The sequence below is a fragment of the Anomalospiza imberbis genome, chromosome 1, assembly GCF_031753505.1.
Source record: "Anomalospiza imberbis isolate Cuckoo-Finch-1a 21T00152 chromosome 1, ASM3175350v1, whole genome shotgun sequence".
NCBI lineage: Eukaryota > Metazoa > Chordata > Aves > Passeriformes > Viduidae > Anomalospiza > Anomalospiza imberbis.
In genome coordinates, this window is record NC_089681.1 from 143,316,263 (window position 1) to 143,340,967 (window position 24,705).

At 38.2% G+C, this 24,705-nt stretch overlaps 1 protein-coding gene and 1 long non-coding RNA gene across 3 annotated transcripts in view; one reads left to right on the forward strand and one right to left on the reverse strand.

Annotated features, from left to right (window-relative positions):
• Positions 1-24,705, forward strand: part of PTPRN2 (protein tyrosine phosphatase receptor type N2) — a 633,132-nt gene that overhangs the window by 542,753 nt on the left and 65,674 nt on the right. For both annotated transcript variants that reach the window (XM_068174516.1, XM_068174508.1), the window contains exon 14: positions 7,491-7,679. In XM_068174516.1, the coding sequence (XP_068030617.1) occupies positions 7,491-7,679 (189 nt within the window). The remainder of the gene's footprint in view (positions 1-7,490; positions 7,680-24,705) is intronic.
• LOC137463382 (uncharacterized) lies at positions 1,369-2,789 on the reverse strand. Its single transcript, XR_010993902.1, has 2 exons — positions 2,578-2,789; positions 1,369-1,476 (listed from the first exon to the last, which is right to left on the reverse strand). It is a non-coding gene; the product is annotated as an uncharacterized lncRNA (long non-coding RNA).

Below are 24,705 nucleotides of genomic sequence, written 5' to 3' on the forward strand. Positions count from 1 at the left end.
TATATCCCCAAAGATACCTGTGCTTTCCTGGCATGGATTGCAGGGCAATATTATCATTATTTCAGAGAAATATCATTAGACCTCTGCTGTCATGTCTGCCTTGGCAGTGTGAGCCATGTAGGAGATATCTGCCTCCTCCAGGAGCTTCTGGACTATTCAGATTGCTTCATCATTGATGAGAGGTTGCTGAAAGAATGAAAGGAAAACTATTTTCTCAAGCTGTATTGCACAGACAGCACCTTTGTTTCTGTGCAGTTTTCACATCTGCTGGACACCTGGAGATGTGTACAAGACCACGATGGCTTTTCATTCTATTTGGTAGGACAGGACTGTGTAAATGTTTGAATTTAAAGAGGGGGAATAAAACAAAGAAATTAGAGACATTAAAAAAAAAAAAAAAGGAAAAGTCATTTTTTGTTTAAAGTTATCCATGTTTTCTTTGCCTTTCCCTTTCTTCATGGCCTCAACTTTCTTTGTATACATGAGGAAAGGGGAGTCGTAATTGATGAGTCATCACCAGGAAACACCTGCAGTGCTAAAATAATTGAAATTTTAAATTTCACAAGCCACAATCAAAACTGAGGTTTTGTTAGGAGAATGATTCTCAAGGCTGTATATGGCTGTGATGCCCTCAAAAAGAAACAGCATCCCTGGGTTTTCGATCATTTAAGAATCAAGCAAAGTAATCCCCCCCTGTCCCAAGGTTCAGAGTTATATTCAGATATACAGAGTGTGGTACAAGAGGGCAGATAGTGAACTGAACTGGACACATGAAGGCTGCATTGACAATCAAAGAAATTTCTTTTGCTTTCTTCTTTTTTTCTTTCTTTCTTTTTTTTTTTTGTTTCTGTTCCTCCCAAGATCTATCACATACAAGTCTAGATAAAAACAAATTGTCTAAAGTATGGATGTGTAATGATACATTTGATACCGTGTCTTTCAAAATATTACTCTCAATCATTTTTCCAACATATGCCTTTATCCCTTTTCTGAAGGGACACAGATATCAGATATAGTTGCCTTTTCTGAGAAGGATAGAAAATATACATGCAAATATTCCATATAAGTAAACAGCTCTTTTATTGCTGGACAAAAAGTATGTTAAAATGAAGCTAAAGCTTGAAAGTATGTTTCAAGTACTCAAAAATAAATGGCAATAAAGCTGCAATTATCCCCAAAGCTACAAATACAGTAAATAAGTTAAAGTTAAATTTATAACACCTGAAAGCTTATCAAGTATGCAAAAGCCAAACAAAGGCAGGCAAATGACTTTAGTTTCACCCTGTAGTGGTGAAGCAAACACTAAGCAAATTTAGTTAGAGAATAATGATGTTTATAGTCCTAGATCCATTTGTTTAAAAAAAGAGCTTATTTTTTCATGTTTTAAATCTCATTGTCTTATGACTGCATCCACTGCAGAACACTGAAATCCAGGCTGTACGTGCAGACATCAGCTCATCCTGTGAATAATACCTCCTGAAAAGGGAATGAGACTTCTGTTGAATTAAATGCATTAAAGCTGAGGGAAAAAAAAAGGTATTTTAAAGGTCTTATTCCTCCATACCTAGTGTATAGATTACATATATTCTTAATCTTCATTATGCATTTTATTAAAAGGTATAGTCTTGAGTCATTTAGAATTAAGTGTCAGCGTTTTAATTTAAAATTTCTGCGAAATATGTTCGTTTCACACATATAAAATTAACACAGTGCTCTTGTGATCAGGCCTGCTTAGGCAGATTTGTTTCTTGATTGCTAGAATATTAGGCAGGTCAGGTTGTAAAGGCTTGGTGTACACTCAGCTATCACTTTCAATAAACAGTAATTTTTTTGTTTAGTGTCTCTGCATTTTCTTAATAATTATCCATGGAAAGCTTTATTCTCTCTTATATTTTGCTAATTCTAGAATAATTTTGCCACACTTATTTCTGGACTAACTCAAGTGGTTTCCATTTTAATTTGCTAAACAAAAAGTTCTTTAAAGTGTGGAAATGCCTATTTCCTGGACTTAATTTTTGGTTTTGTGCAAATTTTGGGATCAGTTACAAAATAGATTATTTTTGTTAATATATCATAATGAAATTATATTTCTTTTTCTAAATAAACTGAAAATTTGACATTTCCCTCAGATCCCAGATCTCCAGTTAGTCAGATCTGAGGTGAAAGTGGCTGGGAAAAAAGAGCAGTGCTTTAGATACGAAGATATTTTTGTTTGCTTTGGACTGAACATGTATCATGTTCCTGGTACCAGCTAGAAGAGAATGATCCATTCATCACTGGCTGGACTTGGAATACCTGAAGGTATTGCTTAGAGGATTTGCATAAAGTATTTGCAACATCCTCTCTGGAGGCAGCTTTGAGGTGGAATGGCTCATGTAAAATGACTGCAGAGATGAGGTGAACATTGGCCGTGTCTTAACTGGGAGGCTCCAGTCAGCTCTCCTGCCTGTACTGTGTCACCTGAGGTTCTCAGATTCCATTTTTGCCAATAAAGCAAGGGAAAAGATTCAATACTGCCCATTAGCCTCAGCAACATCTGGTTTTAGTTCTATGGTTACCTATAGACATAATCCTTACCAGGGCATATACATATATTTCTCTCTAAAATCAAACGTTTCAGTAAACTGTGTAGCTTCAATGGATTTTCCAATTTCCTTAAGTGGATTTTCCAGCAGATGACAGATAAAAATTTCTCTGAGTTCTCTTTTGCTGCCTTGCCCTTCTGTGACACCAGTGGCTGCTGTGCGTCACAAAGCCACGTGGCAGAAGATGCAGCTCCTGTCACTGGCTGGTGACAGGGCCTAATACTTCTGCTGGTAAGCAAATCATATCTCCAAAGCAGCCTGGACAGGTATCTGTGGGCTTCATTTCTGAACAGACTTGATGCCTCCTTATTTGAGAGGAGAGTTTCATACCTTTTCAGGCTCAGAGACCCACCTAACAAAATACGGTGGCAAGACTCTCTCTCAATTTTGTCCAGGAGGTGCAGCAAGTCTCTTAATGCCCTCCTTTAAATGTAGATAAGCTACATTTATGCTGCAGAGTGGTTCATTCCTGAGTAGAGTGTAAGGATTTGAAAATCTATTTGTTGTACCTGAGGAAATAGTTGCACTTCATGCTTCTCCCTGTCTCTGTGTGGACAGCCAAGTATTAGGAATATTTTAGAACCTCATTGTGAAGAGGATTGAGGGGTTTCCAGGAATACTATTTATGGTTTGTTTAAGGTTATCAATTGTGTGTCAAATAAAAAGCTCACTGCAGATGATCATGGTGCAGTACTTTGGACTCATTTAACTCGACATTATTTACAGAATATTTATCTTGCTTATGGCAGTTTTTGTCATACAGCGATATTACTTCTCCATTATATACTGCATGTGACCGCCATATAAGTTTGATAATAAATGTTGGGAAATAAAAAACAGAGTAAGTGCCTCAGTATGATAGCAATTCCCATGTGATGGGAAATAATGTCATAAACTTCAAATTACCTTTTAAATAAATGTTTATGTCCAACCCATCCATTAGATCATAGCCTGAAGGTCAGGAGGATCGTTTCTTCATCTTTCACTGTATGCATTATGGTTGCTTTTTTAGGTGTAAATGATGTTTTTAAATGAAGAATGGCACTCAAACTATACACAAACAATGGCTAGACATTACTGAGTCGCAGCATGGCAGAAATAGCTTCAGCCACTCTGCTAAATATAGAAATGCAGCAGTAAATTGAATTCATTCTTAGAAAATATTTTTAATGGCTGAGACAATGCAGAAATACAATTCATATCATTCTCACAGTATGAAGCTTTGACGTTTTAGTCAAGTTTGAATTCTAGTTGTGGTTTGGTAAATGGCTGATTTGCAAAATGCTTGTGAGAGTAAAGATTTTGGAGAGGAAGGCAGAGCATACCTGAGCATGCAGAGAAGTGCACAGGTAATAGATATTGTGTTTATGAGGGTCTGAACCATTCAGGGCTCTGTGCATTTGTAAAGAGATGCCAGGTCAGTAAGTGCCATGGGATGGTGTGAAACACCCCACACTCTGAGACCCCACTGCTCCCAATGCCTTCTGTAGGAAGGGAGCACTGATGACCCATCTCAAGACCAAATTCCACATAAAGACACTTCCCTGCTTTGAGCTGGACATCCCTTGTCCGTATGTCCTGGAGGATCCCATATGGCTCCCCAAAACACCCCATGCATCAAAGCTTTTACATGTGGTGGTCTTGAACATGTTATCCCTGCAGTGCCAGGCTAGGAGCCCAAGTGGGAGCTGGAATGGTTGGGCTAGCAGAGAGGTGGCTTTGGAGAAGCAGAAGCTGTAGCTTCTGATGTGTGTGTGGGGATGGGGCAGGTTCCTCAACCAGGGTTGGGCTAGCTGGGAAAGGGGGAAGGTAGAGCTGTCGAGGGCTGTCAGTCTGATCTGGAAATAAATTCAACCCAAAATCTTCTGTTTACAGGCAGGGGAAGACTCATTGTCATGGAGATTTAAAACTCCAATCAAGAAATTCAGATGTGTTTTTGCTTCAGCTATGATTTGACCTTCCTGTTTACATTAAACATTTTTTACGGCAGAGTGCAGTGATGTGGTTGCTTTGTTTGAAGTTTTTGACAGTAAAAGCAGTTCTGGGAATTATTGTTTTGGTTCTTTATATGTCAGGAAAGAAATATGTTAATATTTGAGATAAGGTACATTTTTTAAAAATGTATTTAAATTTGTTATGATTCTCAACTTCACCTTCTTCCATGAGGACCATGAACATGTTATTTTTAAATCAACATTTCTTAGTAACATATTAAATACTTTATGTCCAAAAAGATCATTTGGTTAGAGGTTAATCTGTTCCAGAATCAATTGTCTATAATATTGTTTCTTTTGTCATTATAATTCATGTAAAAATGGTACATTAATTTCTTAGAGATCACTTGATCTCAGTTCTTTTTTGTTAACAGAGGTCTATAATCCTTTCCACAGCAACCACTTGTAAAAGCAGAGGATTATGACTTGAGGCAGGATACGAACAGCAGGAACAGATCAACTTAAAAACAAAGATCCTGTTTGAGTACAAATGCTATTGTTAGCACAGAGTTGGAGTGAGTCAAGTGGCAGGATGTCTATTAGATTATAATAAATTCATATCAACACCACACGGCATGCTAGCCAGAAGACACATCCTTCTAGCAGTTATGTGATAGACTTCCTAGTTTTATACCTTTACTTATTATATTTTTGCTTAGTCCAATAAACCATTCCCTCTAGGAATGGCTGATGTCTAAACATCTGAGCAGCTTTTTGGTTTTTTGTAGATTTATTTTTCTGTCTAAAAAGCTTCTACTCTGTTATACTTTTTCCTAAAATCTGCTAAAAGCAGGGATTTGAAATTACACTACTGCAGGGTCATTCTGAGGTTAGTAATAGGCATTGAGGACTATTGCTGTTCTTTCTTATAAAGTGTGATCCTCGAGAGAAAAGGAGAAAAAGAGGGTTTTTCTTTGTTCCTACGTTTAAAAATAAGAGCTACAATGACATCTTTTCCTTTATTAAAAATCTTGGGTTTAATACTGATAGTTTAACTGACCTATCTAACAGCAATATATATGACTCAATTCAACATACTTTTGAGTTTAATTTATTTTTCTAATATTTTTTATGTTAAGTTTAGTAGGAAGGTGCAAAGGTACCAATTAACAATACATACTACTCAACTGTAGAAAACCCCTACTTTTGGTAAAAATTAGAAAAACTCTTTCATGGCCTAGACAAAATCAATAAACATACAAAAATGCAGGGATGGAGTCAGGTAGCAGTTTCACTTGTGACAGTTTTCTGCACAGTTATTCCAACAACTGACACCATATAGAATTAGTAATCTCTGCTTCCCAAGCTTCTGTTGACTGTGTTTTTGTAATAGACAGTGAAATATATCCTGTTTATAAATTATGCAAATTTCATCTCAATGTATCTTAATTTGTACATGCATACATACATGTATGTATCTATGTGTATACATACAGTATTAAATACCATCAAATAGTAGAAGTCCACATAAGCATCTGTAATGGCAAATAAGACAGAAGTTTTGGTAGAAAAGAATATTTGAAGGGGTCTTTAATCATTGTCATGTGGTGACAGGAGGAGGCTCTATACAATGGTTTCAGGGAATTTGTTTGAATGCTTGCTGCTGCATAGATTAGGATCCCCCTTCAGTGTCCTAGAGTTTTCAAGGTTAAAAAAAGCTCCAAACATAGTCTTAAGTTATATTTCGAGTTCCTGTGTGAAAAGGTTTTACTGCAGTTGATAAATAATGGTTTTCAGATCATCCTACTAATGGCACTTGGGCTGCAACTAAATTATCAATGAATAAGAAAACAGAAGCCATGGCATTGCAATGGTATGAATTTTTCAGCCTGTATTATTTTGTTAGCCTGAGGCAAAAGATTGAGCTCTTAGTACTTGTCTGTGCAGAATGAGTAATCTGAGATAAATTTGTTCCCACACTGTGTGTGCAATATGGCCACGTCCTATAGACTTGCCACGCAGCCAAGGACCCCTCATGGACAATAGTCATATGTTAAAAAAAATGATCATTTTATTACAATGACTGTGGTCTCACCACTACAGCTGATTCTAACAGCTTTACAACATGACAGTGCAGCTGTGGGTCTGCTCATCTTGTTAGAATCAGAATTTTATACTATCAGGAGCTGGTTTCACCAGCAGGATTTTCTGTTACCTAACCAGAATTCTGTATATTTTCACGAATTCTATGCATGAGAGCAACTGAAAATACGTATTCCCAGTGCTATCTATTTTGGTGTTTCAACATGACTTGCATTAGTGTGTGTGATAGCTTGAATTTTCTTTATTCGCCAAAGCTGCTTAAACACTACAATGACAGATTTCTGCTTTTATTCTTCGTTAATGTCATTCTTCATCCTCTCTGCCCCACATCAGGGAGGAAGTGTTGCAAGTTTGCTATTTTAATGAAGAGAAATGAGGCATCTATCAACGAGGATTTACATTGGAGAGCACATCAATTCAGTTGCCTTGAGCTTGCTGAGTTTGCATATCCCAGGGCCAAGCAGTGCTCTCAATTACTCCTGTGCAACCCCATTAACTTCAGGAGGTTGTGTGGTTCAAAAGTGGCTTTGCAGAATGTGGGGCGATATTAGGGGGAGAAAAAAAATATATATCTGCTAGAGGAGTCAAGCTCCAAAATATGATTTTTGGTTATCTATATGGAGATGTGCGTGCAGCCATAATTGCACTTTTGAAAGGTTAGGGTAGTCATCGTGTAGTAATTTCATTGAGCATCCCTTTGTAGCTGTGCTTAATGGAACAGACAGCCGCCCAAAAATTGCTGCAGTGAGGGGGAAAACACTTCCAGCCCTGGAAACATATTGTAAATCATATGTCTTTAGTCGACTCTATCCTGTAATTACTCTTAACTGTAGGTTGTTTCCTCCTCTCTCTCTCTCTGTCTCTCTAGGAGCTATGCCGGCAGCGCATGGCAGTGAAAACCTCTGATCGCCCGGAGCACTCGTCCCGAATCAACAGCGTTTCCTCCCAGTTCAGTGATGGGCCCATCCCCAGCCCCTCAGCCCGGAGCAGCACCTCGTCCTGGTGTGAGGAGCCGGTCCCATCCAACATGGACATCTCCACCGGTCACATGATCCTGGTAAGGCACTTGTGTCTTCGTGGCACGAGAAATTGCGACAGAATTTTAGGCACCTGCTCAGCTTTTGGAAAGAGAGAGCTTTAAAAGATAGGGAAGATGTGTTTTCACAGGTGAAAAATATTCCTGAGCTTCATTGGTAATCTTAGCTTTGCATAATTAAAACAGGCATTTTTATTTCCTTTTTTTTTTTTTTCATTATATCTTTATTTTTCTTCTCTTGGGAACATTCTTTTAATGTGAACGTATGAATTGCTTGAATGCTTGCTTTTAAGAAAAAAAGTCCTGTGGTGTCCTCTTGTCCTATTAATTTATGTTTAGCTCAGCTTGGACAACTGAAGAAAGCTGCCAAATTTCTGATCAGCTCACTGCTTTTTCTCATGTGTCTCCAGTGTGTGGAGGTATCTGAGCTGAGAAGGCAACAGAAGATTAGTGATATGGAGCAATTTGTTTCTGTCACCCTTAGAAAAGGGATCTGAATTTTGAGCCTTGCCTGGAATTTTTTTTTTTTTTTGTCCTTGGATAAATTTCTTCCAAGTTGGATTTCTCATGTTTGAAATGATCCAAATATATTCCATTGATGGAGTCTGTGTTGGAAATCTTGGGTTACTTCCAAGCACAGCTTGAGACCAGTATCACTGAAGAAGATGGACACATGAAGAGTTTTCTGTGCGTAAGAGTCAGAGTCCAGTGGTTAGGATTGGTGGAGCTTGTTTCTGTCCTGCTGGGAGAGCTGTAGAGTAATCCTCCTTTTTTCGTGCATTATTTTCATCTTTCTTTAAATATTTACTCTCTCTAGAGTGCATTGACATTAGCTGAGTAGAAGTTAGGTTGTGGTGAAAAACTTGACCAAATCTTGTGTTATGTTGCTTGTATATTTGACTTCTGTTTTTACCTAAAGTAAGCATCCTTTCCAGTTGATAGTTTGCCATGTTTTTGGAAACTTCTCTCCATCATGTCATACTTCTGGGTCATAATTTTTAAACTTCTTTCTTTTTCTGGACTTAAATTTGAAGGTACTATCTTCTGAGGTATTTTTCAAGTTCTTACAAGCCAACCTCCCATAGTGGAGAAAGGAATGAAGGCAGGCAATACCCAAAAACCTAATTTGACCTCAGCCAAGTTACTGACCTCCTTCAGCCTTGATTGAGTCAGCTATAAAACTGAGCAAAAGCAGGGTAGGATTTTAAACCAGATGCTTCCTTAGACTTTATCATCCTGAGTAAATACATCACTGCCATCACTCTCCAAAAGTAATTAATTAATTATTATGTTAATATCTGGTAGACAAGTGCAGTTTGAAAGGGGTGTTCTCATGACAGAAAACCATTTGTTACAGTTTTGACTGTTCCGCTTTTGCCTAACCATAATTAAAATTCACTTGATTTCCTTTCATAGTTAAGTAAAATACTCGGGGGCTGGCAGGGGGGAGGATTGAGAACCCCAAACATTTCCAGTTGCCCAATCTCAAAATATATACAGATTCTGAGGCAAAAAAGGTTCAAAAATATCTAGGCAATATGTTTGTATGGAAATAAGAGCAAGATTTCCTATGTAGGTGGAAATAGTAATTTAACATTTGCAAACAGTTTCAACTACTTCAAATTGAGCAAAATTGTTTTCAGTGATATTATTGGGAAATATAAAAATATAATCTCAAAATCATGCTTAAAGGAGAGAAAGTTGCATATGGGAAGCACTTATTTTGGATCTGCAAATTTCTGCAAAATTGCAAGAAAGAATTGTCTTCATATGGCAGTAAATAAACTTTAAATAATAGTCAGATTGGTCAAGATCATTGTTATGGTGTTCAGTGTTCATAAGTCAGTCAATCCTGTTTAACCCTGGATGAAATAATACATGTGTTAACTATCTAACAGCAGATGTTACATCTTAGATGGGGAGGGTTCAAAGGAGGGTAAAGAAATGCTGTAGGGTTTTGAGAGTGCAAGCTGTACAGAGAGAGTAAAACCAGTAATTTGTTAAGTCTAACCTGAACAAACAAAAATCAGTGATTCAGGGGAGTCTGCCTATGTGCTGTGACATACAGGATGGGGGAAAATTGTTCTTAATGGACTCAGATGATACAATTAGGGAGAAAATATGTGTTAGCATCAAAATATGCATTTAGCTTTGCTATCAGGGCAAGCCTAATAGGAGGGTCAGGCAGGCAGTGGGATGTTTACTTAAGGAAGCAGTTAAACCATAAATACAAGATTTGCCAAAGGCAGAGCAGGGTTAGGTTTACATGGAAGGATCAGCATCTCTCAGCTACAGCACAGAAGCAGATGATTGGGCTTGATCAGAAATGCTCATGTTTTGTGTCACTGTGGGTCACAATGAAACCAGAGAGCTGACCCAGTTTATGTTCTGCTCGAAAATAAATGCACATCTCTGTAATACCTTATTTACCTGAATTTCTCTCCTTCTGGGGATGCTGTGGCTTGCTGGACCTCAGCAACAGAAGCAGCTCACCAGAGGTGAACTCTTCCTCCCTTTGCCTTGCAGATAAAAGTGGAGGGACTGAGAAGACACTTTGCAACTTTTATACCGTTCAATACAAGACATTTTTCAGTTCTCATTTCCCTCTGCCACAATGCTCTTCCTTTTAAATTTTATAGCTATTTCCTTTGAAAAATATCTCAGTGCCCAAAAAAGCCATGAGAAATACTAGCAAGGGGCCTAGTAAGAATGGCAGATACCCTCTGCTTTGCAGGGTAAATGCACTTAGAAGTCTGTAAATGTGTTTTTGAGCTCCACAATGTGCAGTGAAGGGGTAGTTAGCTGAGCTAAGGCTCCTCAGTCCTGGTTGCTCATAGGTGCCAGCATCTCCCTAGAGAAAATAAAACAATGGATTACTGTGTAAAGTGGTAGCAGGAAATAATTTATTTTGATTCATAAGCAGAATAAAATTTTAATGAAAATAGCTTAGAAGTGTGTGACTGCTGAATGACTCCATGTAATCTTATTCAGAGGTAGCATTGGTCAGAAATATTTCTGTAAAGCTGTTTAATTTGCTGGAGAATGCTATCAGTCATACCTGCAGTCGTATCTAAGTCATCTCAGCTTAGGGTTTGTTGGAACTTGGGTTGGCCACAGGTACTGTTTTCTTGGAGGACTTTCCCCTTGTTAATCCCCTTGTTTATCGTGCTCGAAGTGTGCAGAAACCAGGAATCTTCCAAACCCTGTGGCTGTGGGGCAGTGTCATCACTTAGACTGAAATCAGCCTTCAAAGGGAAAAATCCTGCATTTCTGCCCCTTCCCTGTGCAGCAAGGCAATGCCTCTGCACTGCTGCCAGCAGCGCGAGGTGGTTTGAGCTGTTGGCAGGAGGAAGCAGGGAGGGCTCAGGAGGCCCAGAAGGACAGCGATAACAACATTCAGAGTTTTTTTTTTTTTTTTTTTTCCTTTTCACTGTCTTTTTCATCACATTTCTAACAGGAGGGTGGCGCATATGGCACATTTTGATTCTGTCTTTCTAAAAAATCCAAGCACTTTGGAAAGTGTAATTAGAGGAGCATGTTTAATGCAGTCGTGTTTGTGGCACTGACTGGCTGGTTTTAGCAGGAGCAACAACTCAGGATGTGTGCCCTCATTTTGGTCATCACTGGTTTTGCAAGAAAGCATCGTTCAGAAGGTCACAACAAGGGAAAGAATAGGAACTTAAATTTCCACCCACTTTATTCTCATGCGTATGTCTATATTGCAGCTGACAAGAGAAGTTCTGATAAAGGGCAACAATTCCATTTGCAGTCCAGCAAGAAAACCAGAGGGGGTTTAAAAGTGGTCAGGAGAGATTTAGTCTCCCTAACTTGGGTTCCTATATTTTAGACATTTAATGAAGTGTTGGTGTTGAGTTGAGTCCTTAAATTCCCCCTCTAGATGATGAAGTGAGTATGTGGCTCTGAAGGTCTCCAGAGAATTAGACAGGGAGTGGATTTCTCTTGAGATGCCGCCTTGGTGCCTGCACAATCCAATTGATGTTTGCAGCTTACATGAAGGAGTCTCTTTTGTTGGTGCTGTAGCACAAGCTCAGCACCAAGGTGGATTGGAACCTACATCTGCTTCATGTATTACCACACTTTTTTTGGTCTAAATAATTATAATATTTTATGAGGTTTTAAATGAAGAAGAGTACTGCAAGAAGAGAATGTATGCTTTTGGTGATAACATTACGAGGTTGTTATCTGAATAGCATATAAAAGATGGTATTTGCAGAAGCAGAAGTGATTTTCTGTGTTTTGCAAGATTTTCTGTTTTGCAGGTTTCTCCCTTGTAAAGGCAGATGTGCAAAAATTGGAGCATTATACATAAATTAGAATTTCAGAAAGTGTGAATTTACAAAAGGTCTTTTTCAGTATTTTTGCAAACTGAAGTCTTAGCTGTCTTCTCCCAGAGGATGTGAAACTGCTTTATGTATTGGAAATAATAATAATATGTAATTGTTTGTGATGATGTACTTTTCAGAAGGAAAAGGAAGTTTCATGCTTGGGCTGAATGAGGAGATGGGAACAGATGAACTAGAGCCTGAAATCTATGGCCTTTTATCTAACAGATATCAGCCTGTGTAATCCCCTTGTCTTTGGCAATATGCCTATAAAACCAGGAGGACACTCACCACAGAGAAGTGAAGGATGCCTCATATGAGAACTTCTTGTCAAAGTCCTGGGACCGATTGTGTCTCAGAAGGTGACACAACCTTGTCTGGGGACATGGGGTGGGGGCCTGGTAAAATGGGCAAACCCCAGGGGCTGAATTTTCATTCACTTTACTTTTGATGCTGAATCACTGGCAGGATTGCTGTAGGACTGGGAAGGGTAACAGGGAGAGAATAGTTTCCAAGATTGAACCTGGGGGTTTTTGATGATGCTGATGCTATCCTGTGCTCTCTGAATAGTAACTTTTTGATGGTTTCTTAGCAATTTCCCCCTCACTCTCATTTTTTGAAGTGAATTCTTTTTTAAATGAGTTCTGTGGGGTAGCAGCTATAGGGGTTTTTTTAATTGAATATGGAAGTGTGTAGAACTGAGTGTCTGAAGACACATTGCAACAAGAAAAGGTATTTGCTAGATCCTGTATTACATCTTGCTGAAATTCCTTCATTTTATCCCTAAAGCTGCAATAAAACTGGGAGCGAAAGGCATCTAAACACACTTCTCTAAATGAAGAGAGAAGCTCCAGCATGTAAGGACAAATAGCACTGAGCTAGAAGCAGGTGTACTTTCCACCTTGACCTTAATCCATATACACATCAGCATCTCCTGAGCAAAGCAGGGCATGAGCGCAATGCACTGCCTGGGGACACAGATGCTGCAGAGGTGATTAATGCTGGCAGAGACAAAGGTGAGGAGTGCAGGTATGGAAAACTAGGTCTTTGTCACAATCATTTGTTTGATTATTAAATGTATTCTAATATTTTTTTCTTTTTCCCACTGTCTCCTTCTACCAACATTACTACCTCTTCATGCATCTCAAGAATATAAATACCCTGTTTAAAAAGAGCTTGTGACTGAGAAAATGAAGAAAAAATCCTCCCTCACATGGGAAGGGAAAAAAGTCAGTGGCAAAGTTTAGCTAAAAGCATAAACTCCTTACACATGTGCTAAGTGGCTCTAAATCCCAACTTATCTTTCAGCTGTGCCAGTATAAATAGTTGTAGAAGTCTCACAAAATTAAGTCCCAAGAAAGCTTTGGCCCTAAAGGCCATTTCATCATGAACAGTTGGACAGGAGGAGTCACAAGGGAAAGGGCTGCTATAAATTGTGTTACTCAGTGACAGGATAGCCAATATCCCAAAAAGACATAAACACTGTGGATGGGAAAATCTTTACCCATCTCTCCCTGAGTTGTCATGCTTTTAGGGACAAGCAGAGCTGGCTGCCTCCTGAAAGATCTTCTGCTGATGAAGTAGTGTTTATCCCTTCATTTTACATCTTTTTTTCCCTCCTTAAATGTTTAAGTTGTTTCGAAACATTTGCCTGTGTTTGTTTAAAGCTGGGACTTGAGATACAGGAGCAAAGAAAAGCAGCAAAGAAAAGTGAAAAAAATCTTGTGGCATATGGAAACAGCTCTACTAATAGATTCATAAATCTAATAAATGGATGTATGTACTACATAGATTACATCAATAAAACTCAGAAAAAATATTCATGAACACGTTACCCTTTGATTCTTCCATTTTATTTATTTCATAATAAGTTGCTCCCCATTTTCTATATTAATTTTTTGAATGGGCCTTAGGAAATAATGACAATTGCAAAGTCAGTATTAAATCAAGAAAAACATTCCTCTTGAACATGGTATGAAATTGATTTCAAAACCTTTTTTCTCCCTAAATTCTTCCATGCCAGTTGTTTTCCCCTAATGCATTCATGATTAGGAATAACTCACCAAATTTCTGTGACTACATCTTACTCTGTCATTTGACTGTAAAGTGTTTATTCCAGCTTTGTTTAAGCTGCTTTGGTTGAATGCTTTTATCCAACTTACATCAGTCCCTAAGGCTTTTAGTAGAAAGATGAAGAAAACATTTCTCTTAATATTCTAGATTACTAATTTTAAAAGTGTTACATTGGGAGAAATATGTGACACAAAACTAGGTTATGCAACTGTGTGCACCAAGTAAAAAGAAAGGATCATTTTCTCGTCTGACACAAATCTTGGTGGCTGTCTGGACTTTTTTCTGTTTCACCCAGCTTTCTTGCATTTCTAGAGGACATCCAGGTAATGTCAAGGCAAGACAAGTATCAGCTGTAGCAAGTAGCAATAGATGAGGATTTAATGAAAATTATCTGAGTTTTGATACTTCAGGTTGAAGACAAGGAATGTTACTGGATACTCAGCTGCTTCTGAGAGTCTCATGAAACGTAGAGTCTCCTGGAGATGAATATTTATCCGAGAGATCTTGTCTTTTGGCTTCAAATGCATGCTCAGTGATGAAGTGCTCTTGCTGTATTTTTCCTATTGTGTATGCTCACATCATGCATTAAATCCTTGATAACTCATTGTAGCAGATACAGCAGTTAATCATGTTTTGGATTTAGCAGGTGGAAATGGCTGTTTAGAAGGATACTAGAAAGAGGGCAATTCAGGAAGACTTCTCAGGCAGGAAACCCAAGATGATAATATATGTTACAGAGTATTTCTGGTCTGGTGGCAGAGTTTCAGATATGAGCAGGTGGTGAGTTTTGTCTCACTGTGGGGTAAAGAAATTGCTCACATGGGTTGCTAGACATGGCACACTGCTAAGATCAAATGACGTGTGGTAAATGGGACTGCAGCTTCAGAGCTCCTCAAAATGTGTAAGAGTTCAGGGTGAAGCCAGGACTTGCTTCATGATACTTCCAAAGAGACATAATATTGGCACTGTGTTTTTGCACTGCTGTGCCAGTTGCAGTTTAGGGGAACACCCATCGATATTTTGGAGAGCCCTTTGTTTTTGTGTGGGCCATGCCAGCAAAAATTATCGAACATGTTCTGGTTATTTGTAATGAAGACAGTTCAATCCCTCCAGCGATTCAACAAAGTCGGATTCAACAAAGTTCTGCAGGGCAAGATGAAAAACTTGTACTTTGCTTTCTGCAACTCCTTCTGGGATTAGACCATAATTTGGCAGTGTTTTCTGAGTAAGGTAACAGAATTTGGGTGGTATTTGGAAAATTTGATGTGTAGGACACAGACAAAATGCTCCTGTGATGATCAAATTTTGCATATGCACCCACGACGCAGCTGTGGAAACATTTTTAAATAAGGAGATAAACATTAAAATAATCTGTGAAGTTTGCTTGGAAGTGGATGACATTGTATTTGCTGTTCAATTAAAGAGGACTGTTTTACTTTTTGGTCAAAACCAGGTAAAATATTCCACCCTCAAAAATGACATCCCTACCCCAGTATGTCTTTATAAAAGACATAATTTTACTGAGTTTGTCTCCTTTATGTAACTGTCCTTTTGTTTCAGACCAGAGTAATACCTTACTTTTTCTTTAGTTGGCAGCTCTCCCTCAATGCTGTCATGTCTCCTTTATCCTCTTCTCCTAAACTCATGAGCTAATGCTGCTTTAGGTTGCCAAGCTGGCCAAGAAAACCCTATTCATAGCAAGGGAGAATTATGAGCTGCCTCTTGTTGCTGGCTGTATGTTGGACCTTTGCACTGAACTAAGAATAGAAGGGAGTAGTGATAAACTGCCCACAAGCATCACCTCCTCCAAACACAGCCTGCCGATGCTCTAGGAATTATTCTCTGGCCTTTTTCTTTCTGGAATGATTATGAGGGCTGATGTCCAGGTCCTCAAATGTTTTTGTCCTCTGTCTGGTCAGTAGTAAATCCATCGAGGTTTGTTGAAGATGGTTGGTTTCTGGATTTGACCCATCTTTAAAAAATATTTCTCTATGTATCACAACTGTGTTATTTTTAAGATGATTTATGTGAAGGTTTGCCACCTTCTGACTGGGCTGTTTGTACCAACTAAAATATCCCCATGAACATCCAAAAACTCCACTGCACATAGCAACTAAGCTCTAGTAGCTGTCAGACCGCAGTGAATTGAAGCACATTTCTGTACATCTTTTATTAAATATGTGCACATGCAGCACATTTCTTTAAGGAAAATAAAAGATTACAATGTCTCCTTTTTGGATGCATTATATTTGTACTTCAGCATTGAAAAGAGTCTGGTAATTATAAAGCTGTTTAAGCAATTTTATTTTAAAATTATGAAGGTACTGAACTTGAGAAAACAAATGCAGTCAGTTATTTACTACTGACTACTTCTTTCATTCTTTCTGTATTTAATTTAAGTGGACTTTAGCTGGTTGCAAATAAAAATACTAAAGGTCTAGCAATGCACACCATGATTTGTGTTCTTGCTGTCATGCAAATTCACAGAAAGAAAGAAGCATATTAAAGAAATTTGATAAGACCAGGTGGTCTGAGTGAATAATTTGCCTTTCATTAACATATTCCCCTTATTAACTCTGTAATTAATTGTACATAGCTAAGGAAAGCTATGGAAATTGCATTTTGAGATGTATCAAAGCTGACTTTATGCTTCAGACTTCCATGCAATTTACTATTAATGAAGCAAGAGATGGAGGCCCCAAATCTATAATTATTACTTACTATTTGAATGACAAGCAAAGAATTTTATCAGCACAGTTTCAAATGAAAGGGGATTAGCAGCTAATGTTGAAATTGTTAATCTTTCTTATTAAAATAATTTTGACGAGAGTGTTTAGCCTGAAAGAGGTTTCTGGAACATCATTTACCATTAAAACAGCTATTTTCTGAGGCTCAGTATGAATTTGTCTAAGTTTGACAGCAGGGTGCAAATATTTTTTAAATGAATGAATATTTTATGGGAGCTAAGGCTGTTCATGTGTGAGCTGATGCCGAGCTGCTTGCTGTGTGCATATTCCTGGAATGTGTAGCGGGATGGTAGTTCAATATCCATCTCACCAAAGTGAAGATGTCTACTGAGATAACAAGGGGAGAAAAGCTACAGCAGGAAAATCTGAGAGCTGAAATTGCACCCACGGCTGTGTCTGCAGATGAGTGATTAGCGGGTGGGAGCCCAGTCAGAATCAGGCCCGAGATCTTGGTGTTATATTTATGACACAGTGTTACTTCATGTTTATTTAGGCCTTCTTATGCCTTTAAATACTGGTATATTTTTAGGGTTTGTATATTGGTTTTAGTATCATGTGCCTCGAGATGACTGTTCAGTGGTGGGTGCTTTATTCCCACATGCATGCTTGCGTACAAATCCCATGAACAGCAGTGGCATCCTCTATAGGTATAGATAAACATTTAGGAGCAGAGATGCAATATATACAACTTTTCTGTGTTAATGGAAAACCAGTTAGCATTTTAAATTTTAAAACTTTTCCTTGCAATATTTGCAATTTTTGTCTCTTACAGCACTGTTTAAATGAAGCTGACAAGGCTGCTTGTGTTCCTTGGGATGAGGAAATTGCAGATATATACTGACATAAATGGTGAAAAGCACAGCAGTGATAATTTATAAAATTTAATTTGCAGTGGTCTCAGCCACATCAGTACTGGAGGAGATGTATGTTAAAGAACCCTTTTAATCTGCCTGTGTCACATTACAGAGAAAAGCTAATGGAAAAGATGTCACATGTCTTTGCCAGTGACAAATTTTACCAGTAGAATAGATAGAGATCATTTCAATGCTTTAAGACATTATTTGCATGAGTAGATGGACTGTGTGTAAAGTACCATCAACACAACAAACCCTCATGTATCTGCTCTACCATGAGATTACTCCAAGCTTTACCTCTGTGTGGAGCATGTGGAACTTCACTGGGCTCCCCCCAAAACCTGCAGGTTGCAGAACTAACCTTTTATCAGAAGTCCTACAATGTTCCTTGGAGCAGTCTTGCAGAGGGAGTATTGTTGCAGCAGGACACGTCCTGAAGTGTCATTCACTTCATTCATCAGACAGTGCCAAAGGAGTTTTAGCTTAAACACAGCAGTTGGTAAATAGCATGCAGTAATGATACCAGAGAAGCCCTTTCATCACAAAATCATGTTTTATATGTATTGTAATTATGTGTTCGGCCAAAGGCATCAAGGGTGCTTTTTAACCTGTAGGAATCATAACAAACTGTGTAGAGCATGGCAATAAGAGACAGTCACCATGCCAGTGTGGTAGGCTGTGGTGGACTTAAAAGATGGAATTTTTCAAGGATGAAGCTAATGCAGAATCCAAACCCAAAGCTTTTCTAAATGCAGGAATATTTCTGATGCAGCTGTTTATCTACTGCTTTATCTGCTGCTGGAGAGGCACCTGGAAGGGTTGGGTTTATTAAACACAGCAAGCTAAGATGCTCAGGATAGTGCTGGCTCACAGCAGAGGGGTGTCCTGCTGCTTCTTAGGTGTGTATGTGTGTAATGTCTGCCTGAGAAAAGTGCTTTCTTCATTTTGCTTTGCCTCCTTTCACCTTTTGGTGTCTTTGTTTGCATTGGACCAATTTGATTGAAAACATAATGATAGTGTCTAATTGCTGTAGTAAATGTACTAATGGTGCCTAATACACTACTTCTTATGAAAGTCCATAAATGGCTTTTGTTTCATTTGAAGTTCTCTTGTACCAAGAAAACTCTGTGGTAGCTGAGGGTATCCACCAGCATTTGACTTAGCATATGTGTGTCTCATAACTGAATTTTGAGAAACTTTGTCCTTCAGGTAGGATTCTGGGGCCTGATAAAAGAAATTTTGATTAAAGTCACCAAGATCCTTTCAACTCACTCTAGTAACCAAAATAATAATAAGCTAATGCTTATTTACTACTTTGATCAGTAGATTCAAAGCTCTTTTTAAAGGTTGCTATCATTATCCTGCCTTTTTAGTCCAGGAAACTCAGGCACAGACCGGGAAGCATCCAAGACCAAGACAAACCTTAAGGTTGGAAACAGAGCCAGGAGTAGACTCCCATTCCCTGGTGTCCCTGTGCTGAGCTCTCACAACTCATCCTATTGCCTTTAACAGAAAAAGAATTGTATTGAAAGATAATAATTTTGCCCTTTAAAGTCACTCATTACTCTTTCTTAAGGCATGAAAGTATAAAGGAATTCTGGACTTGGGTTTGTCAGATTTATTCTGCCATTTTAGTTTTCACCTCATTATCTAAGAGCAAAATATCCCATATTTGGAGAGCTGACAGAAAGATATTAAATACATATTGAAAAAGCTTGTGAAAACCAAACTGAGGGTGTGCAGTCTATAGTAAATAAATCTATGGTGGAAAAGGATGCCTTCCACACATTTTTGAGTCTCTTCTGAATTGATAACAGTTTTCTTCAAGAATATATGCCCAATCTGCTAAATCCTTAGCAATCATGCACATGCACCAAATTTTAGGTTCTTTTTCTTTCTGTTTAACAGTCATCTGTACTTCTACTGTCTACTCAAAACTACTGCTGTCACCCCCTCAATGTATTCTCCTTGTTCAGAAGTTGAAGGGAAGGGTTCCAAGGAAAAGAAACAGCATGCAAGGAAATGTTGAGTTATCAGTTATGACCAAAATTTGCTTCTTCCCATAGCATTTAGCTGTCTTCTGGTTTTTGTTTTTCTGACTTTCTTCCTTTGTAGTATAGTGTCTTCTTTCATCATTTCACTTCTTTGTTGACCTCTACAGTCTATTCTTGGCTTCTTCTTCTGTCCTCTTTCGCATTGTTTTTCCCTTGTTCTTATTTTGCCCTCTTTCACTTCAAATATTTTCATCCATGGATTAGACCAGTGTTCCTCAAACTTCTTTAAAGTGTTATTCTTTACTGGCTTCCATGGAAACCCAAGAGTCCCAGGAGCAGGCAGGATGTCTTCAGCTCATGCACTTCTAAAGCTTTTCTACCATCACTTCACAATCCCTTTTGAATGCTTTCATGAGAAAAATATTTGAGAATCACTGAGCTAGGCCAGCATCAGCTGAAAATCCCATGGTGCACAGATAAAAGGTTACCTGGAAAATGGGACACTTCCTCCAGATTTGGGATCTGGGTAGATGCCAGCTGCATCTTGCTCACAGTCAGCATTGCTTATTCTCCTACCCCGTGTTGTTTCAACGTGGCTGTGAGTGTAACATGGAGGGGGTAGGGCAGAAATGTCTTCTCCCACAGCTGTCTCTTTTAAGTCCTGAAAGGGCTTCTTTGAAAAAAGAGTTTCTTCATTTCCTACTGTCATAAAATTGTAAAATCGTTTAGGTTGGAAGGGACCTCCAATATCAAGTCCAACCAGTATTTCATGCAACCTGCTTTCTGAGCTGTCTTTTATAGTCAAGCTCTTTGTTTTTGCTATTGCACTGAGTTTGCTCTGCATCCATGGGACTGGCAGTTCACTAATTGTGTTGCTTCTCTGTGTGCAAACATGGAACTTTCTAGGTAGTGGACATGGTTCCAAAATGGTCCTGAGTGCAAGGATGTGATCATTGAAGATGTTTGTGGAGTTCTAAGTGTCTGGTCTCTGTTACAGGAGATTTCTAAGGAAAAGGCTGATGATTCAGTCTGTTCTTTCCCTGCTTTTTCTCTCAGGTAACCTGATGGTCACTTGTGCTTATATGCATAGCCTGCCTCTAGGCTGTGGGTATAGCATGAATTGCAAGAATTCTTGGATTTCATATTGCACGTTCTCAGCTTTCTACAACCTCTGTGTGTGTTTAGATACAAACTCTCTCAGTTCAATATCTTACCTTGCCCCACCACCCAAAAAAAAAAAAAAAACCAAACCCACACTGAAAAGCAGAGGGGTTTTCCTTTATGAGTTTTTTTTTTTTCCTGGTGAAGCACTTTTGAGTAGCAGTAAGTAAGTACTTATCCCTTTGCTTTAGCAGGGATATTATGTATGTAAAAGAAATATTTTCCTGTCTGCCCTCAAGATGGCAAGTGTCTAACACAGTGATATTTTTCCAGACTATCTATAAATCACATCATGTTCTGTATCACTTGGATATACTTGGTCATGGTTGCCTGGGTTTTACTGGTCTCATTATCTCTGTAGAACTTGACCACGCTTGAAGAGAGGATTATTTTTAAGCATGATGTTTTCAGAATTCTTTATTTATCTCTTAGTAATTTTTATATAGATAGTAAAGGAAGATGACTGTACAAGTGCTCTGAAAAGAAACACAGACTGTAATTCATTAAAATTTAAATCTGAAAATACAGTATCCAACAGGGAACCCAAATTTAGATGCTTAATTGAGTTAGCAGGGCTATGAGCAGAAGCCAGGGAATTTGGTTTTGTGTTTTCAGCCAGGTAATTAGTGTGCAGTAATATATTTTTAAAGTTTTCATTTCAGACACACAACAGACGTATAAAGGAATCACAAATATGTCTTGGATTGTGGTATGGTGTTAAAATATTAGTAAAAAATGAAGTGAGAAGGGATGATCTGAAAAATTGATTTAATGTGTAAGAAGAAAATAGCAGTTTTCTGTGAGAATGGTGTTGGGTGTCAATATTTATCACAAAGAGTCAAAGGACTTGATTTGTATATTTTTGTTCAGTTTTCCAGCTAGTTTTTACATGCTTGTGCTTTTACATTTTAACAAAGCTACCAGAAATGCTTCCCAAAATGTCTCAGTTGATGAATTCAGCTGACACTCTTCTTGGTGCCAGTTCCTGTACTGCAGAGCTGTCTTTAATGGGGAGGTTTGGGCTGAGTTTTTCTTGTTTTGGATTTATTTTTGGTTTTAAGAAATGTCACAACATATCCCATGCTGTGAAATAGCAGTATTTGGCTAAGAGGTTTAGACCTTAATTTTTTTAAGTAATATTGTTCTTTTTTGTGAAGGCTATTTATTATTTAAGATTTTTATAGTGAAATCTACTATAAGAAGTACAGAAATTTTAGAAACTGCTTTTGGATGATTAATCTTTAACATATATATTATTTACCTTGGCATGTCTTTGCATAAACAGCATTCAGCATGTGCATAAATTTATCTACTCACCAGACACTAAAACCATGTACTTCTAAACAAGATCCCCAGCCCAAAATCTGTACTAATTCCATCACAGTCAGAACATTTGGTTTACTTGTAATTACAAAAATGTTCTCCGATATGGATTCATTAAGGTGTCCTGACTTTTAGTCATGTCTATAAACATGATCATGGAGTAAAAAACAGCTGTCAAGAATATTCCTGCAAAAATTAGTGGCTTAGGAGCATATTCTGTGACCCTGGGAAATTCATTTCAATGTTTCTGCCCTTTCATTTCCCATCTGTGAAGCAGCAGTGATACTAGCCTCCCCTGCAGAAGTAATGTGAGCACTTTCAGACAGTTGGACAAGAAGGAGCTATAGAAATACAGGGATTGTAAGGGAGCAAATTATATTCCTTTTATGGCAATCATCTTCTCTTTTTTGTTGAGGTTTATTTAAAGCAAAGTAATTGCAGAGGTGAAACTTCAGAGGCATAATTTAGATTTCAAGAAAGGGGATAAGGAGGAGGAGATGAGGGTGGTTGTATTTTAAGACCTAGAAGACACCATTAAGTAGCTGATATTCCTTAAGAAGGGATTCCTTGTAGAGTGAATTTCTTTATCTTCTGCTATATTTAGAGAGCCAGGTAGAGTAAATATTTCATAATTGAGCATTCCATTTTTAAATGTTTCACTTCATAGCTGCATTTCTTTTTAAAAGTATACCTGCCTCTACCATTCCAGTTGAAGCAATTCTTAGCAGCACATGTATTTTCCAAGATTTCCTCCAGAGATGACAACCTGTGTCAGTCCAGACCAAGTTGTATCCATCCATTTCACTGGGATTTCATTGAACACCTTTGGCAGCTGGGAGCTGTAAGAAAAGGGATTAGCAAGTGTTTGTGTGACACACACTGATCCCAGCACCTGCTGATTGGATTGAAGTAATCCTTTTACAAGTTACAAAACTCTATTATCAGAGCATTAGGAGAGGGAGAGATGGTGATGTACGCTGCATCAAGGGTGTGTTAATTTAGGCAAACAGAACATCAATTGCCATCTAACATGCTTGTGAATTACAGCCTTTCTTGCCAAAGTTGCACACTGGTCCAGTCTGGTAGATAATGCCTTACACTTCTTGTGCAGAGGTGACACTTCTCTAGCAAACCAGGGAAAATAATTTAACTTTATTTAAGATGGCATGCTGAAAGCACAACTGCTCCCTGTGTGCATGCTTAGGTGGCTACAATGAGCTTTACATCTAAAAATATGAAACCGAAACTATGGAATGTCATTTTTATCGTTGGCTGGTATCACCATGGAAGTTAAATTATTTCTGAATAATACAACCTATTTGAAGAAATCTAGTGATATTATTCTCAACCACACTGAATAGTTGCTTTGTCAGTGAATTGCCTCCCTCTGGCTTTTTTTTTCAAGTTTTCCTTCATCACCTACCATATTATGTATGATATTAGTAGTGTTTCATGCCAAATTACAAGTAGAGCTCCGTATTATTTTTCAGTACCTAACAGAAAAGCTTCAAAACTATTTTTTTCACTGGTCTAATCATGTCCTGAGAAATATGAGAACTATTAGATCAAAACACATCATGGTAGTAATATGGCTGCAAATAGAGGAGGAAAAATAATTTCTCAGTGTCCTTTGCAAACAGAAAATACAAATTCCCAAGTTTTTATTTCCCATATTTTTTCATTTGTGGTTACTGTAAGCAGGAGATCTGAGATGGCACAGGACAAGTTAGAAAAGAGAAAGGAGCCTTCAGCCTGAAATGACTGACTAATCAGGTGATGAAATCCTGGTTCCAGTAAAGTAGGGATGCAGAACACTCCCTGGGATTGAGAGCATGTGAGACTTTAGAGCCAGATGGTAATTTACTGAGATTTCTTCCAGATACAAGTTCTGTGAGATACTGACAATGAGCTGCCACAACAGAATTTTTATTTTATATGTCTATATAAGCCAAATATAACTACCCCCATAAAGTCACACTTCTTTGCAGTTAATATTGAGAACTTGAGATTTAAGATTAAAGCTGGTATTCCTGATATTTATGGATTGATGCTTCAGAGATGGAGCTGGTCTTAGTACCAGTTACAGGCTCTGCATTATTGGGGGTTGGTTGGATTCGAGCACCAGAAACAACTGTGGGACTCCCATGGAACAACTAATTATTGGCAAAAAATTCTTTTCTTAACATGCTAGTTGATGGAAAGACTGAAATTGGTTTAGATGGTGCATACTGTATTTATTTAAGGTCTGCTTTGCTAGGAAGAAAAGTAGGAAAGCACGGGCATAGTTTGGCTCTGCTCCCGTGTTGCAGCACCACCGAAAGTTTCTTCATGGAAACCTGTGATGAACTCCCAGCCTTTTGTCTGTGCAAGGCCACCAGGGCAGCTGAGGGAAAAAGACTGATCTTCTGCAAGCGAGACCCTAAAGCAACTTCAGTGTTGCTATGAAACTGTGCTGGGAAGTGAGAAATGCTTAAAAAGTATAGGAAAAACGTTGCGGTGCTCTGCAGGATCTGAATATGGCTCAGAGTTGCAATAGTGACACTGATCTCAGC